General features: G+C 45.4%; 1 protein-coding gene across 2 annotated transcripts in view; it reads left to right on the top strand.

Moving 5' to 3' along the window:
• The first annotated feature begins 7,294 nt into the window (after positions 1-7,294).
• The window catches only part of LOC147255064 (CD166 antigen homolog A-like), a 37,607-nt gene continuing 26,775 nt past the window's right edge, over positions 7,295-18,126 (top strand). For both annotated transcript variants that reach the window (XM_086216721.1, XM_086216722.1), the window contains exon 1: positions 7,295-7,595. In XM_086216721.1, the coding sequence (XP_086072847.1) occupies positions 7,535-7,595 (61 nt within the window). In that variant the 5' untranslated portion in view covers positions 7,295-7,534. The remainder of the gene's footprint in view (positions 7,596-18,126) is intronic.

Below are 18,126 nucleotides of genomic sequence, written 5' to 3' on the forward strand. Positions count from 1 at the left end.
AGGAAGCCTTCTGGGCACCCTGACAGGGACTCGGGGCAGCTGGAGGGGCTAACAGTATAACTTGACATTTTGTAACATTTTCCTCCCTGTTGAAACAGTTTTTATCGTCAATGCGTGAATCACAACGACATGTATCGTCCATATTTTACCCATCCTCACCTTGAGCAGTGGGCAGCTGCGTCCAGCACCTGAGGACCAACTCCTGTTGGCTAGAGGCCCTGACAGCAGCATTGGCTTCCCATTCATGCCTGCTTTTGATGATCGCGGAAACTGGAGCACCTGGAAGAAATTTGAAGAGATCAAACTCAGAGGTAGAGCGGCCGTCTAGCAACCGAAGGGCCGCCGGTTCGATCCTCACCTCCCCCAGTGACCATGTCCAAGTGTCCTTGAGCAAGATACTGAACACCTAATTGGTCTTGATGGCCCTGCGACAGACCGGTGACCCGGTGAACCCCGTCTCTCGCCTGATTGCAGCTGGGATAGGCTCCACCCCCTTATCGGATAAGCAATGTAGAAAATGGATGGATGGATGGATGCAAACTCCTCACAGAGAGAACGCAGGTCAGCTTTGCTACAACAAACATTTAGCAGCAACGCTAAACCCTGAGCCACCACGAGAGAAATATGTCAAAGCCTTTCACATAAACTTGCTGAAACCATCGGCCGGGACCAGATTTGTTGATATGGATGATCAGGCATTGTGCGGCACTGCTGAGACTTTAAATACTTCAGTGAATGCAGTATATTTTTCTAATGGTTAGTACATTTACGTGCGGATCAATATTCCACTGTTCTTCCGATTTGGCCCTTTTTCCAAGTTGTTTCATTTTTCCCGTTGGCGGGATGCGCTGATGTCAGTTGGGTTTTAAGAGCGTTCTTTGGACACAAAGACGACGTTTGTCGTCAAAAGTATTCATACGCATTTTGCTCTTCTGACAAACCCAGCAAGTTGCAAGTTGCTCGTTGCAATTTGCGCGGCTGCATATAAACAGGATTCTTCCTGGAAGATTCAGGAAGAATCAGGTTAATGTCAGGTTTTTTGGGGGGGGGGGGGGGGGGGATGATGGGAAAAACCTGGAATAACAGTAGAACACTGAGTGCATGTAACCATAGTCAGCGATACTATCATGAAACGCAGCTACTTCTCTTACTTTCCAACAAATAACTTCCCCCAATTCATAAAATGTCATCTCGTGGCACATTTTCCAAAACTGCAAAATAAGAGCAGGATTATTGTAATGTATGTAAAGCTCAGATAGAACACGTGGCTGAGTTATACCTCTCTTGCATCACACATCTCAGTGAGAAAAGCAAATCTTCACTCCCACAACATAAATGACACCAGCTGATTCAGTTCTTCTGGAGGACTTTTTTTTATTTATTTTATTTTTGATTACTTTGTCGCCTGTTTGATATTCTTGACTTGCCCTTTTCACTCCAATATATCACTAGATTGTGTCTCACATCTGCTGGTATCTGCTTCTTCTGCTTCAAAGATTTAGAGGCAAACAGAATGCCAACCTGCTTTCACCTCTCAGCAGCAAACGATAGAACACAGACGGTTTATTTCCACATCTTTGCCTTTGAAATCCCAGCATGTTGGGGAGTTTTTAATTGATTTGCCATGACATGACTTATCTTTTGTTTAAGAGTTAATTTCATGGAGCGTTTTGAGTGTAGCGGGGCATTATGAGAGAGGGGAAGAAGAAGAAGCACTCTCGGAATGTTCGCTGCCATGTGGAAGATGGATAACAAGAATGTGTTATTTGTGTTTATTTTAGGTGGCTGTTCAAAGCCAAAGCCAGCAGCAGGCTGTGTTTAAGAACCATCGCAATGAGCTGCCACTGACTGACAAACCAACAAATAGTCGCAGGCTTAGGTGAGAAATAAACAATACTGACAGCTGACAGATGCTTTGGTCGTGGCGGACAAGTCTGCAGGTTCAGAAATAATTTCTCTGCCTTTCATGTTGCTAATGAATTACATTTATGCATTCGCAAGCAGGTAATTTAGGGAAACAGACACAAGCGGCCGCCAAGCCTGCCAGACGGGGTCGAGCATATCACACACCAACAGCTGCATCCCACGCAGAGCACAAGCGGTTAAAGTCTGAGAATATTTCACCTGTAATACATCTGAAATCTCCTCCCAGCCCAGCGTAATTACCTCCCCTGCGCAGATTTTATCTACAATCATCTGGCTTGGTGTTCGCTCTTGTAATAGGAAGTCCTTAAATAATGCTGCCTTTATGCGATGTTAATATCTGGTCTCTTTATGGGGTAGGAAGACATCCAGACACTTAAAATCTGTTCAGCGATAGATAGATATATAAAAAATAAAATAAAATAACCAAAAACATTATTATTATTCATAAATGCAGACTGTGAAAATATTGAAACTGCTTGTGTTCCTTTGATCGAAATGTCAGGAAACAGTGAGTGCTATCACATCTGGAGCTGCGCTTTGTTTATACCACTTAATAAAGTATATTATTTCCACTTCAGAGGATCCACATTACTGTTGTGTGATGGTTGTGTAAGCCGACAGAAAGGCTGCTAATGCTTCAAGTAGTTCTCGGCAACACCTTCGGAAGAGGTTGCCGGCTTGTTTGAATTACTTCCTTTCACCAAACACAATGGTTTCACAAGGAATTTGTCTCGGTAAATTCACGCTGACAGATTCCCAGACGGTTCCACAATACAGGATTAACCCGCTGCACGCAGGATAGAAACCTCACACGAGGTGACGAGACAGACAGCATGACAGTAAACCAAAGCCGGTACAACAACACGTTCATCAGCGAGAATTTGAAGCAAGTTTAAAGACTGAGCTCACTCCAAAGTGCGAAACTGGAATATTTTTTGGGCGTTCATGAAGGATGTTGGCAGATAAACGCTTGTTGTTTACTTGTGGGGGACATTTTGAAGGATTCTTTCTTGTCTTTGTATGCTACATTTTATTAGTGCGTGTTTACAGGTTCTGTCTTCACATATCTTCGCTTCGATACCATCTTCTCTCCCCTTTAGTTTCGTGAATCAGTGCAGCACCAACTTTTCTTTGCCAGTTATAGATTATGCAACATGGTGGCACTGTCTTGCTAGCTTCCATCAGGCCTCATCACCGTGTCGTTGTTGAGGCTACAGTTAATGAATAAACACCATTATAACCTGCTGAAAGCTTCCGTAATGACAAACAAACACACAAATCGATGTTTAACATTAACAGGGGGTCCTTCAGCAACCCAGTCACACAGAAATGTGTGAAATGGCCGAGGCCTGTTGACGCCGCATAATGTGTAAAAATGACACGATAGCATCGCTGTGCTAATAGCAAGTCAATTAGCATCCTGTTTTCACCGTGGACTCAACAGCGAAGCTCGGTCAGCAGCTCTCAAGGTCGCTCACTTGAACTTACGCTGGCTGTTGGAAATGGGAGGTTTTATAATGAGGTGACAGTTAAGGCGAGGCTATGCCAGGTCAGGTAAGCTAGGCTAGGCTAGACTGGGTTATATATGAACGATCGGGAGTCAAACGCCCATCCGATGCTGATGTTTGTTGGTACCGCCCACCTTCACCATCACCTGGGCGAGGATGTTCTTGTGTTTTCAGAACAGGAACCACCACCACCCGTTCCCTGACGCTGCTGAGCCGGGGGGGGGGGGGGGGTTATGTGCACCAAGGGAAAAAGATCTAATGTGATTTACATTGGCATTGTTTTTGTGGCGCCGCCATGAGCTTTGAACGCGTTAAATCTCCTTAATCTGGTTGGAGCTGGATTTCAATGACGGGCAAACTTTGGCTGCTGTTTTCGACACAAGACAGAAACATTTTCTGAGAGAGCTTGTGGGAAACGTTCCCTCCACCTGGCGCAGTCTACCCTTCAACCACGAGGACGGTGACATCTTGGAAACTCATGACCTGGCATTCCTGGTCTACTTGTTTGTCTTTCTGATGCTACCGAGAAGCAGTTCCTATTGATTGTCTTTAATATAGGAGAGGCATAGACGTGCCGGGGAGCTCGAACAAAGAAATCCATTCACCTTTTCTTCAAGTAAATGTGAGGATTAGTTGGGGGGAAAAGTTAGGCTCTTCAGAGAACAATGAAATCGATAAAGCACAGACTCCTCAAAGAAAGAGAGGTAACTCTCCATTGACTACAGCCTGCTCTCACACTCAATCAGATTAACTAATGAAGCAATTATTGATCCAAAGTGAGGCTGCCGGCCAGCACAGGACTGGCCATTAAGTGGATCTTCCTCTCCCACAGCCATGCTGAAAATGTCAGGGTCACTGTATTTGCTGCTTGACACAGTTTACCAAATCTCAGGGAGACTAATCACACATCTGCCCCACAGGCAGATGCTCTTAAGGGGTAAATACCTCCATGGAATAGGAGAGAGGAATTTAGATTGCACAAAACCTGCAGAGGAGCTGAATTGATCACATTTGTTGCCTGGAACAAGTGGAAAATAAACAACTGCAAATGAAAAATGAAACTGCAAATGAGTCGTATTTTCTGCTCATGCTGCACTGTCAGCCTCGATGTTGTTGCGTTCATTCTGATGCTCCTGAATTTCATTATTTTTATACTTGAAACACACCTATGATAATTAGACCCGCAACGTGAGCCGGTGGGGGAGTGTATTTCCTGTCAGCAACATCCTTGAATGTCAGAAATGTGTACAGTCATTGCCGGAGTCCATGGCAATGCAAGGTTGTTTGTTTCCACGCTCGTAGCGGGAGCCATGTCACAAGATGTCTCGCAGGATGTCAAAATAGGGGAGCTCATTCCTTCATCAAATAAAAGACAGCAGGGGCTGGTATAGTTCCTCCAATGTGACATGATATATTGTGATTCATTATTCTGTGTGTAATCGCTCTCTCCAGTCATGGGGACTGACTGGAAATGCTCTCTTGTGAATACTGAGCTGAGTTTCAGCTACATTTACTCCCCCGAAAAAGGAGAAGACGCTGAAGTTTTAGCCTCCGCGTTAACTGCAGCAGGATTCTACAGTTCGTTTCTTTCAATATTTGGTCCTTCACCTTAAATCCAAATTATGAGCAAGATGTTATTGTTTGGTAATTGAACGCTGCGCTGCAGGCTCGGTCATCAGTCACTCTCATTCACTTTCACCCACAAGGAAAAAAAGCAAATAGTTGAGGTTTCTCTCTCTCTCTCTCTCTCTCTCTCTCTCTCACTCTGCACGCTGAGGCAGGAAAATATTGCTTTGCGGTTAATTTCTAATCAAATTGCATTAGGTTTTCACAGCCTGTGCCCTTACTCCATTTGTACAAACCATCGCAGACCTACATGGATTTCACACCCAGGGTGAGGAATACTTACTTCTTCACCCCGAGCTCAAGCACACACTGTGCAACACACACATGCAGGCGCACACATTTTGTGATCAGACAAGCATGATCACACAGTGGTAAATCATTTTATTTGCAGCGAGTGTGTGGTCTTTTTTTTTCTTTTTCTTTTAATGACATTTCACATGCGCTGATGTTATTTTAACCTTTCTTAAATGCCTGTTTTAAAAGGCCGGCGCTCTTATAGGAAGCGGTGGTTCTGGTAATAGTTCTACAAGAGAAACCTGACCTGCAACCACAGCACGTCATGACACGCCAGCAAAGCAGAAGATCGGCGTCAAGTCATAACGTGAAAAGTTTATTTTCGCAACAAGATGTTTCGAGTGACATGTGGCACTGCAATGGGATACATTTGTTGGTATAACAAGGGAAGTTGTCGTCTTCGTGTTGCGATAACCTCAACCTGTCTTGCTTTAACAGCGGTTTCTCCACGGTGCAAGATGATAGCCATCTTTGGTGTCTCTGCCGTGGCGGCAGAAGCTGAGCCAAACCGCTAGATTCAAAAACTCCTCCAGGAGAGGAGGAGAGCCAAAAAAATGTAAAAAAAAAAAAAAAGAAGAAGAAAAAAAAGGGGGGGGGGGACGATCTGCCGTCAGAGGTAGCAAGCCAGAGAACTCCCATTAATTCAAACTATTAGCATAGTCTTCATATGGATATTAATTATGGTGGTGTGTGCCCCCTGAAATAATTGAAAAGTAAGAAGATATGGGCAATGAACTCAATAATTAATGATTGCTTAATTATTTATGTGGGCATGTCTTCATTATAATTAACTTTGGGCCCACATCTTATAGCCTCATTACCATGAACCGTCTGTCATTCGCCTGTGAGGCACGAAGCAGCCGAGTGTGATACTTTTACGTGTAACAAGTCAGAGGGTCAACTGACAGTGCACTCCACTGTGTGTGTGTGTGTGTGTGTGTGTGTGTGTGTGTGTGTGTGTGTGTGTGTGTGCGTGTGCACCAGGTATTCTTCAGGCAGATTTAAATCTGTTTACACTGTCACATTACAGGGACTCACTTCTCTTTTGCACACGCAAATGAAGACCCAGTGATGCAAGTCGCCTTTTGAGGATGAAGGCTTTGTTTAAGGTTGGAGAAAATAGTCGTTATGGTTATGGTTGGAGGAAAGTGCCAGAACATAAATACAAGTGTGTGTGCGTGCCGGAGAGAACAGTGACATATTTACTCGAGTGTTGTACTTCTAAATACAAATATGGCGCCCTTGAAGCTCAGAGATGTTCCACTTCTTACATTTTCAGATGAAAATATTCAATTTTTTTTTCTTTTTTTACTGCACTTCTGATGGCTGCAGCTTCTTTGCAGATTAAGATTCCTCCCAGCGATATGCTGGTAAAATGTCAATGTTGTCAGTTAAATAAATAAAATAAAACTCAAATGCCAACTTTCAGGAACTCCCTGGCACTTATCTCAGGGACGAGGTGCATTTCTGACATTGAACTGACATTGACTCGAGTAAGTAAATGAGTGAGAATTCGACTTTATGCATTTGTGGGACGCGTTGCGTTTTTGAGTATGTAGTACATACAGGGGAGCACATACTGATACTCCAGCTACTTTCAACTCAACGTGCAAACTGAGGCATGAATGAAGGGGTGTGTGTGTGTGTGTGTGTGTGTGTGTGTGTGTGTGTGTGTGTGTGTGTGTGTGTGTGTGTGTGTGTGTGCTGGAGAGAGAAAAGGGTGGAGATGTTTGAGATGTGGGGGTGAGAGGAAGGAGAAGGAGGGGAACATTGCGAGGGTGGGGGGTCTTTGTGAAGGTAGGTATATTGGGGGGTTGCAGCTGTAGGGGAGGGAGGGTGGGGAGGTGGGATGGGGCTGTGGAGGAGGGGAGGGGGGCTGGTAGGCGGAGCCGCAGACAGCATCCCCCGCCCTCGCGCTCGCTCGCCTGCGTGCCCCCCTCGTAATTACCTGTTCCACCAGAACTGACGCGAGCGCGAGTTGGTGAGCTGATGCCAGGTCTGGAGGAGAAGAAGAAGAAGAAGAAGTAGAACCCTAAACTGAGCTGAACCGGCTTCACTGCGACCCAGCAAGCACGCGGGGACCGTTTTAAGCAGCCAGAAACAACTCGAGCAAGTTGGTTTAACAAACCTGCCAAACAAACTGCAGCAGCGCCGACTGAGGATCTGTGAGACCCGCCAGGATGCACTTGTTATCCGCCGGCTGCCTGCGTGCCTTCCTCCTCTTCGCGCTCCTCTGCCGGGGTAAGCTATTGTCTCTTCTACCCTGACCGCGACTCAAACCCGGAGCTGGGAATGTCCCGGCAGGTGCCGCCATAAACTTCCACCCGGAATATCGACCGCATTTCTGGGTAGACGCGGCAGGAGCAGGCAGGGGCGCCGGTAGTTGGGAGTCAAAGTGCGTTGTTAGTTTCTAGCTTCTCATTTTATTTTCTAATGTTTGAAATGTGATTAAAATGTCCTCAACATCACTTAAAGTATTTAATTGTTGTTTGTGGTACTTTAAAAGCCACGCATGAATACTTTTATTTTTTGTAAAATGTGTTAAATAGTGCGCGCGCGCGCGTGTGCGTGTGTGTCTAGGTGTGCGCGCGCGCGCGTGTGCTATATGAATCGACATTCATTCATACAGACATTCTCGGTGCTGTGTGACATGCTTTATGTTGATACAATGAGTAAATGTACACGAGTACTATCAGCAAAATGTAAAGAAAAGTACTCAGCAGGCTGTTCTGGCCTGTCCTGCTTGTTGTATTTGTGTTTTACAGCCAGTGTGGTGCTTGATTGACAGGTGAGGAGCATTGAACGCTTCCATTTTAGAGCTATCATAGACTATGAAATTTGCTAAGCTTCCATATTTGCAGACATAATAGCTGACATCCAAAGGTGATGTATGAAAACTTTGGAGATGATGCTTTCACATGCTGTTGTCCCTTTAGTAAATCTCATGTAAAGTCCAGCTTTTTTAAATCTTGTATTTGCTAATATGGTGATGATGATGATGGTGGTGATGATGATGATGGTGGTGGTGTTGTTCGCCCTCTCCTCTGCCCTACATGATGCTGCGGAGGCAGACATCGTCACATGTGCTCATGCCATGATGTCATCATGATGCCTCAGCTTCATGTGGTTTGACTCTGGCTCACGCTGCTGCTGCTGCTGCTGCTGTGTAGCAGAATGATGGTGCGTTCACATCCTGTCTGGTTTGTTGTAATTATGGGCCTCTTGTTGGGTGGGGAGAAGTGCTCCTGACAAGCATCCCTTTGGTAATTACACATAGTACAGGACTCATTTTTGGATGTGGCGGCTTGTAATGGGATGTGCGAGTGAATGCATCAAAGTGCCGGCCATGAAACGCCGTTCTTTTGTTTCTTCGGTTTTTGATGGGCAGGCAGAAACGTGACATTATGTGGCCGCGGTGGAATGTTTCAAGAAGATGAAACGAGCGCTTTAGAGCTGCTGGATACAAACCTGCAGAAGATTCTTTGTGCGTCCAGACAGGCCAACAGGTAGCAGCGCTGTGTGACCGCATCACTCAGCCAGCCCATTAAGCAAAGCTGCACAGGAGCTGCCAGTATTATCTTGAAAGGAAGCGGGGCGGAGAGGTTGAGCTCACTGTTCTTCCTTCCACCTGGTCACGCTACACCAGTGCCTGTTGTAAATTAACACCAGCCATCAGTCAGGCTTAGGTAGTTTATTTGAGAGGAAATGAATGGCCTTTCTAAAGGGTTTTTTTGCACCAGCGTGCCGCCGCAGCACCGGGTGCTTGACTGGAGGAGAGTGCACTGACTTGGTAATGAGACCAGACTTTGTGGTTGTCTACACCGCCGTGTGTTTTAAGCCGACATGCTGCCTGAGGTGATGGTCAAAACGTGTGTGTGTGTGTGTGTGTGTGTGTGTTTGCTAACACAACAGATGGTTGTCGTCGCAAACATTCATGTCCCCTTTACAAAATATTATTTGTTAAAAATCAGACTCGGGTAGATGATGGAGTTTGCAACAATAGTAATAAAAAACAAAACAAAACTGCATCAATCGGTGTAATGAAAAACAGGCTGTTTGTTATATTTGAGGAGACAACAAACTGCAGGGGTTCAGCTCGGGGAGGCCAGGAACCGAGAGAGAATGGAGCCTCAATCACTCTGGAGAACAAACAGGCAAGAAAGATGCATCTGGTTTGTTTTTCTTTTTCTTCTTTTTTTGTTCGCCCTCTGCTCTCCACCCCTCCCCCACTCCACCCTCAGCACAGACCGCCTCGGTGTCACAGCTGGTATTGCTTGTCAAGTGAGTGGGGCTCTCCCTTAGCTAATGGACTAATCACTTGTGTGGGTGTGGGTGTGGGTGTGGGTGGGGGGTGGTCACCCAATTTCACCTGAGACAGATTCCCCGTCCCTCCTTTCATCTTTAACCAGCTCCCGTCCAGACTTGTCTCGCGAGTGTAGTGGTGCTAATGCAAAGCAACAGGAAAGAACAGCCACGCTAATCGCAGGCCCCACTCAGGTTTCGTGTAAGGTATCGCACAAGTCCCGCCTTGTGTGCTCGTCCCGCCTTTTCTGTGGGAGGTTTGATGCTTGCTGGTGGTTCTTTTCAAACCGGATTTCTTTGTGACTGGTAAAGTGTTGCATCTCCTCACGCGCAATCCATCTGAACGGCGGCTTTTGAACGGAAGTGCTGCCTCCGTACCCTCACTTTTTAACCGCGACTTTAACATCGCCGCCCTTTCAAAAGCAGACGTTCCTTATCTGCCGATAAATGTTTGCGCACGTGTAGCCGGCCAAGTGAAAAGAACAATCAAATTATGGAGTCAATGTTGAAGTGAGGTAACCCTGATTGTGGGTAAATAAGAGTAGAATTTAAGGGCGTACATCACCCACAATCTGACTGACAGGCTCTTCCTCTAACTTCTCAGAGTAGGAGTGATTCAAATGGCCCCTGATGGGATATTCAGCTCATTATCCTGCTGGATGCTTAACCCAAATTTGGCAGCTCATAAGCTTCCTGTATGTGGCGTGGAAGTGTGAAGTGGAATATTATCTAACATCACTTCATGTGTGACTTTTTTTTTTTCTTCTTTTTTTTCCCCCCGATGAGCAGAGAGAGAGAGACAGATGCCGGCGCGCGCGCGCGGAACACAAAGACAGCGAGACGAGCGAAACAGATGTTCAGTGATGGCAACTGTACGTCGGAGGAGTCTGCTGATTTGTGTGGATTATGCACATCTTAAAAGCACGATGTAAATGAGGCGTTGTTGGATACGTGAGCAGAAGGCAGAGGGAATTTTCACGGGATCCTCAAACAAGAGAGGAGGTTGCACTGTAAATTAGGGCTGCATTATGGGGGAGCCCAGTGTCCCGTCCCATCAGGGGGTGCAGAATTCCTTCCAGTGTCCCCGGCAGCAACAGCCTGGATGTGGTAACTTTCAATTACAAATCTCTTAACCCCCCCCCAAAAAAAGAAATTTGTGATAACGGATGATTTGACTGATGAAATTGAGTGGATGCATCAGCATGTCCTCAGAGGAATAACATCGCCATGGCAACATTTAAGTAGCTCCCAATACACTACAATCTCAGTTTGTGCTGTTCATTTTAAAAAAACGAGAGAGTACGGATGCCTTAAAACCGATGTTAACACAGTTCAGTATGTTTTACAGATTCGCTTGGCCTTTTGTCTGCTCTGCGCTGTAGGTTGAAGTGGAGCGCACCCACCCACACACACACACACACACACACACACACACACACACTTTCCCACCCTCCCACCCCCAACTGAACAGGTGGATTAGTGTTGATTTTAGGGCCTCAGAAGGGACAAGTGTCTCTTTATGATTCCCCTTTTGTGTGTGCAGTTGTTGAAGGAAAACAAGAGTCCTCATCACTCACGAGCCACCGCTCAGTCAAACCCCCATCGTCGAACTTTTCACGGAGAAAAGTTGCGTGAGGACTTTCCTATATTTCGTCTGTATGGCGATTAAAAACGTAGGTATTCGGCCACCTCATGCTGGGTTTCCTCCATGTCAGAGAGCAGTTTACTCTCAGCTGGACTCTCCCTGCAGTGGGATGAAGGAGTGACTTTGCCTTGGGGGGGGGGGAAGGACTTGTGTGGCAGAAGTAATCACTCTCGGGCAATAATTCAATGAGAGCAGGGTCTTTTGTTCGCCCGCGACAGTTCTACACACATGATTATCAGTAAAACAGCAGCAAGTGAATCTTAATTACACTTTGCTGATTGGCTCGCCCCACTTTAAGAGCGGGAGTGCGAGATATGTTCCATTTTTATCATCTTGGCTAAAATAGCCTCTCCAGCCTTCCAGTTTTTGTTAGGAATCGCCTGTGGGGGTAAGAAAGGTCGGTTGGAGTTTTGTGGGCTGAGGTGAGAACATGTTTTGAGAGGGCTTTACCAAACAGACTAAGATTCCCCCGGCCATTATCCTACTCTTCTTAGTGCCGTGCAAAATAATGGTTTATTTGTTATCCAGAGGGAGGGACCCGCTCTATTGTTTCAGCCATAAAGAAAGGCTTAACAACAGCAGAGAGATGACGGTGCTATGCAGGCGTGCTTCTGTCTTTATGCAGGGATACCCCCATTGAAATGCATGAAGGTATCCTTGGTTTTGGTGAAAGACCAACGGCGCTCTGAAATTGGGCAGCCCTTGTTTCAGGGACAAAAAAAGTGAGGTTGTTTCTGTCTTTTGTCATTGACGCAGCCCCCAGCTTTCACTGGATTCCTGTGGACTCCCGCCGACTGTATTGTGGAGCCGGCTCTTTTTAAACAAATGAGTGTATGATAGCGACTTCTTGCTCCCGCTCCTCTCTTTGTCATTAATATGGAACAGCACACACCCCTCACAGAGGGCACAGAGTAGCTGCTGCCTGTCTCTGCACTTCACATGTGCAACCTGACTTGGTGGGGAGTGGGAGTGGGGGGGGGGGCACCGCTCCTCCATATGAAAAGCTTGCTGTGGCCACACCCATCTCTTACTAGGCCCGGGATCTTTGTTCAAATTCTGCATTCGATTCATGGCTCTGATTTAATGAATTCTTTAAAGAGGCCTCCATTAACTGAGATGAGAATTGTGCCACCTCAGAGAATGTGTTGAAGGGGGCATGCGCTTAAGGTGGCTTTTGTTTTTGAAATTACATTTAATGAACTTCTCTTTCTCATTAAAATGTATCTCGGCGATATGAAGAAGTAGAGACAAAGCAGTAGCACACGGTGCCTCCACATGGGAGTGTCAGTAGCAGGGGCGCCTATTGACTCCTAAAGGAGGTCACCGGTGAGACATTTATGCAGGCAAGGCCGTATAGCCATTATTTTGTTTCTTTTTATGAGCGTTATAGTGGCAAGGCAGTAGGTTTCTATTGTATAAAACCTTTATTTTAACTTTTTCTCCGGTTTGGAAGGAAGTCATTTGGGTCGCTTTTGTGCGAAAGGTTAAACATTCATTTAAAGCCTCGGGTTAAATTTTAAAAAAATGACACCGATTTTGTCTTCCTTTTCGTTTCTGAATCAGCCTCTGTTAGGTCCAAAGCTCTTTTGCAAAACTGAGAAGGCTCTCTCTTCACTCAAATGCAATTTTTCATTCTTGAAAGATTGGGGTGATTCTCCTTATGTCTTCGCTGTGAGACTCAACAGACCGGTTTTGTTTCCGCTCTCGACCTTGGTATTCACATTCTTGCCGTTTTAAACCGTTTCTTTGTGTTACACGGATGTCGGCCGTGCTTCCTTCAAGGACTGCAGTAGTAGTGTGGTGGCCTGAAGCTATCTTTGATTACATGCTGCTGCGGTTGAACTTGAAGAGGAGACAGGAGATCTTATTCAGGGAGCCGCTCTTTCGCAGGGGATGGCAGCAGAAGTGTATCTCTAATTGGAATTAAAAGCCTGCCTTTCAGCCACTGCCTAAGTAAGAAAGCATATAAAGGATTAAAAGGTTGACCCATCTCTGGGTCGTCAACCTAGCAACACACATGGGACCACACTTGGAGCCTTTGTAGAAGTCTTAAACCAACTAGAAAAAGAACCATTTCCTTCTATAACTCAGACGTTTCTGTTGACAATGGCAGCAACGTGCGCATGAACTTTCCCTGTGGATATTTCAACAGTTGCCATGTATAGGCGACCCCTGGAGTAGCTCAAATGACCAGAAACATACAAGTAAGAGATTTGGAGGGGGGGGGGGATCACATTGCAGAAATATATGCGTTTATTTAGAGGAACGCGACCCCAAACAGGGTCACAAATTGGTCCGACGTCGATCTGAGATGGTTAAAAACTGCACCGCCGATATCCCTTAAAGCAGCTCATGAATAATAAGAGTTGCTAAACTGATAGGGATTTGCTTGTCCAGGTGTGACACCACGTTGTTGTGCAGTGAATGCAAACGATCCATGCAAGGTAAAGAATGCCAGTTCAGTGGTATGAAAAACACCCACTTTAATGTTCTTTACAATAAACACATCTCGATGAGGAAGTTCTCGAGTCCATCAACAGACAACAAACACAAGGTTAAGAGCCTCCGTATCTGTTGCCAGATGTCGTAAAAACCACTACCTGACAATGGAATGCTTCAGGTTTTCATTTATATTTCTGTGTATCTGTGAGAACAGACATTATTATTTGACGTATTCTGGAAATGTGGAAATACTCCTTGCCTTCCACAGTACATAAATCACCAGCTCACAGTGAAGACTTCTTTCCCGGCCTGGCCTCGGGGCATGTTCTTCCTAATGGGCTGCTTCTTGGAAAAAGCCAAGATTAAGTGGGAAGTTTTGAACTATAATCCCCACAACACATTACAGATCATAATTTGAAACCATCTTTTTTTTTTTACAACCCAAATGCACCAGGAGCAGGCCTGTCTCCACAGATTCAACACCCTTTTATTCAGAGAAGTCAAGTGGAGCCGTTTCTGCATGGCAATTACTCCACACTCCATGTTTTGGCTGAACGGATCGTATATGCGTTAGATGATTTATGATAAGACACTTTACTTAGCTGTAGAGTATTCAGCTGCTCCAGTGCCAGACCCCGCGATGAAGGTGAAGAGATACTTGTCTAGTAATTGGATGCAATGCTTAATTTTCTAATGGGGCGTCTTGAGAGGTCAAGTGGCCTCATGTTCCTGGGGAGAATGTATAAGTAACTCACATGCGAGTGGTGTAATTTAGATCCAGACTTCTGTGGTGATTTATCCTCTTCGTGCAAACAAATCACGGTTGTATGATTCTTCTCTGGCTCAACTGAAGGGTGGTCACAAAACAATAAAGCAGGGGTGTTTTAATATTTAAGTCACTTGCGGCCTGTCTACCCCCAACTCTTGTTGCATAAAACTTGCATCATTACTGTGCCTGGCTAGTTTATAGAGGGAGGGCTTTGATAAAGAAACTTTTCAGTTTTAAATTTTGAATAACAGAGAAGCAACGGCCCATGATGTCATCATTCGTTTGCTCCGTACAAGGAGCAGCTATAGAGGAAATAACACACGATAATGATGGTAATTGGATCCATTGAAACGTGTTTAATCAACACTTGGTTGTTGCCTCTCTCGCTGCCGCTGCTCGTCGTTCTCATCCGTGTTGTAACTGAAGAAGCATTTCACCAAATCCTAAAAACTAAGATGTGGTTTACATCCGTACGGTTTTGGGTCACTGTAGCTGACCCCCACCCCCCACCTTGATGGATTTTGTGCACTCTTGGCATTTATATGCATAAAGAGAGGAGAAATTAAATTCACTCACAAGTGGTCACTGGAGATGCATGTCGAGAGGCATTTGAATGCCGAGTGGGAGCCCTCACCCACTCATGAGCCGCCCGCTTGTGTTCAGATCACTCAGAACATCTTAGGAGGTTCGTGTGAAAGAGCCAAGCGCATTTTGAAAACTGAACCAGAGGCAACGGTTTGAGACATGCAACCTGGGGTCATTCTGCCAAAGCCTATCACAGAGACCGGAGATCAGTTCCCCGAGCAAGAGACAGCGAGAGAGTGATGGCTGTTGTCTGGTTTGCAGTTGTGGCAAGACAGTGATTAAAATCACATTCCTTCTCTTGTTTCCATTTGTTTTGAATCCAGAGAGGAGGAATGAATGAAAGGGTCCGTGTCAGGGGTTGAGAATCTTCTTCTTCCTCTCATTTGTTGTTAAATGGCAGTTGGCAAAACATTTCACAACATCCACGACAGACAAAGGGCCTTGTAGCGACACGCCCACCGCAGCAATGCATGCCTTCCTCTGCACAGAGTCTTGGGGCTTGTAAGTGGCTCTGTGAGGCTGTAGGCACATGGATGCTTTGAGCTAAACGCTAACATGCTTCCAAAGAAAACATTTACAGTTTTCACCAGTTGATCGTGGTTGCATATGTGTGCCTGTGAAAGGGCTGTCATCAGTTTCGCAAGTGTCTCATAACAAAGCAATGGTAAATTCCACTTCTGGCCAGGTGATGGCACGAGATGCAGAAGTGAGGAGAAATTCCGACCCTGAAGGGGATCCAAAAATCTACAAAATTGAGTGCCAATCTTTGTGCAGCACTCCTTTATCTTTTGGGTGTCTGTAAAGATTTCCATGGCCATGCAGTTGCAGCTCCAGTACACAAGTAAGTTGGTGTATTTTAGTTCGGATCTAAGTGGTATTTTCACCAGCGATGAGGTTGCATCTCTGCAGGAGGTTAAAAATCTTTTCACGTTGCATATTTGCAGGTACAGCAAAGGTACTCCTAATTATTCAGTGTGATTTAGTGCTGTTGCAGTTTCACGGGCTTTTTTTTTCTTCTTTGGGACCATGGGGGGAGCTTTAGCCTGAAGGCCTCTGTTTTTGTGTGACCCTGCAGTAGAGGAAATCCATTGCTCCAGAGACTTCCGGAACAGTATGTTGACTCACTTTGCTTGGAGCTGATAGTATTTTCAGATCATTCCCATAGAGAATTTTCCGCTAAACTCTTAAGGCCACATTGTAGATGTAGAACAAATTTTGTGTATTGACAAGGTTTTTGGGTTTTTTTTTGTTTGTTTTGGTTGTTGTTGTTGCTGGTAGGATTTACTTCGACCAGCAAAGCTCTCCATCAGCCAGACCTGCAGGGCTCGTGATCGCAACAAGCAGTTTGTTCTGAACATACCACATGGGAAAAGAAGCAAAAGGGAGCGGTTGAAGCCATGCAAGTCCGGGGGCTGATGGCTAAAAGCACTTATCTTGATGCATGGCTTTTCTTCATGTCCTGATGGAAGAAGAAAATGTAATATCCACTACTAATGAAATTATTATGCCTTAAAGGACCCTTGCACCCAAGAGTACGGTGACATATGCTGAACTGCATGATCTGGGGAATGGATATCTCATCCTGTAGAAACAAAAGACGGAAACAAAGCAGCATGATTGGATTTGCTTTGGCAGTTTTATCTGCTATATGTCATTGAAAAAAAAACAACTAGATTACGTAATTATTGACCTTGTGTTACCAAAAGATAACTGGTCTTTTGAATGCATCTCACAAAAGAAAACATGCCCCCCTTTGTGTAAGGCGCAAGCACAGAATCCAGCTTCTTCTTTTTTTTTTTGTACCACTGGAGTTCACACTCATAAACCCTTTTAGACTAATCACGTTAGCAGCTATCCCACCTCGTAAATCTGAAAGTGCTGAAGACATAAGGTGAGTCAGTGGTGTGACAGCACGTGCTAATCTCCAACCTTTCACAGAGCTGCATCAAAGCAGGCATCGGACCACGGGTATTAAAATTGAAACCACACAGATTTTATGTGCGAGCAGGTACATAATCCTTTGTATGCATTATCTACATTCCATGTATTCCTCCCAGCGCTCTTTGCTCTATTTAGCCAGCAGAGGTTTTAGCCCCCCCCCCCCCCCCCAAAGGACCGGAGCCAGTTGCAGGACGCAATTTGAAACTGTCACGCCCTTTTAATACCAACCAGTCTGTATGGCTTATTGGAATGGGTAGCATTGCCTGCTCCGTTTCACAGTGAAGGGTTAGAAGGTCAGGTGTGTCATTATGAGTGCACAACAGCACACACGACTCCTTGCTTGACTAATGTGAAAGTATCAGCCTCGCCGTGGCAATTACCAGAGACGGAAGCTACACATGCCATCTGCTGAGCAAATGGAAATATCTACCCGTTAATATTTTCTTGTTGTTCGCACAGTAACAAGGCATACATTATTGAAACAGTGAAGTGGGTGCTGCACATGAATTTCATCAAACTTTTTGCACATAATTCTATTCATCATGCAGTTAGCGCTGGGAAAATGTTAGCCTGCGCCTCATTCAGCATCTAATGAAGCACTTTAAGATCAATTAGTGGATGCGTTTGTGTTTACTCAGGTTGGAAACTGATGGGCTCTGGGCTGTTTCATCCATCTCTTTCCCCATAACCCCGATCAAGGCTGCGTGTGGGTTTGTCAGTGGCTCTGTTGGGTACAAAAAGGCTCCTTTTACCTTCAGCGGGGGCGTGCGGTGGCAGCATGTCTGTTTGGTGTCCTCAGGCACCACCTGCAACAGTAATATGGCCATACAGATAGTATAATAGTAAACTGCTCCCCCGGGACCTTCAGGCTACAATTGTTCAAAGCTTTTCTGCTGAGGGATTTTTGGTTGGGGGGGGGGGGGGGGGCACATTTACAGGCAGAAGCATTTGTGTTACAGACAGATGGGTAGGTACTTGAACAAAAAGCTGATTGCAGCTCAGTAAATAGGAGAGTCTGTCACCACCAGACCGCTTGAGTGGTTGCAAACCTCCAATATGATACATGTGTAGTTCCTGAGAAATCATAA

Source organism: Aulostomus chinensis, chromosome 10 (genome assembly GCF_037954235.1).
Source record: "Aulostomus chinensis isolate RoL2024-O1b breed Wild chromosome 10, RoL_Achi_v1.0, whole genome shotgun sequence".
Taxonomy (NCBI): domain Eukaryota; kingdom Metazoa; phylum Chordata; class Actinopteri; order Syngnathiformes; family Aulostomidae; genus Aulostomus; species Aulostomus chinensis.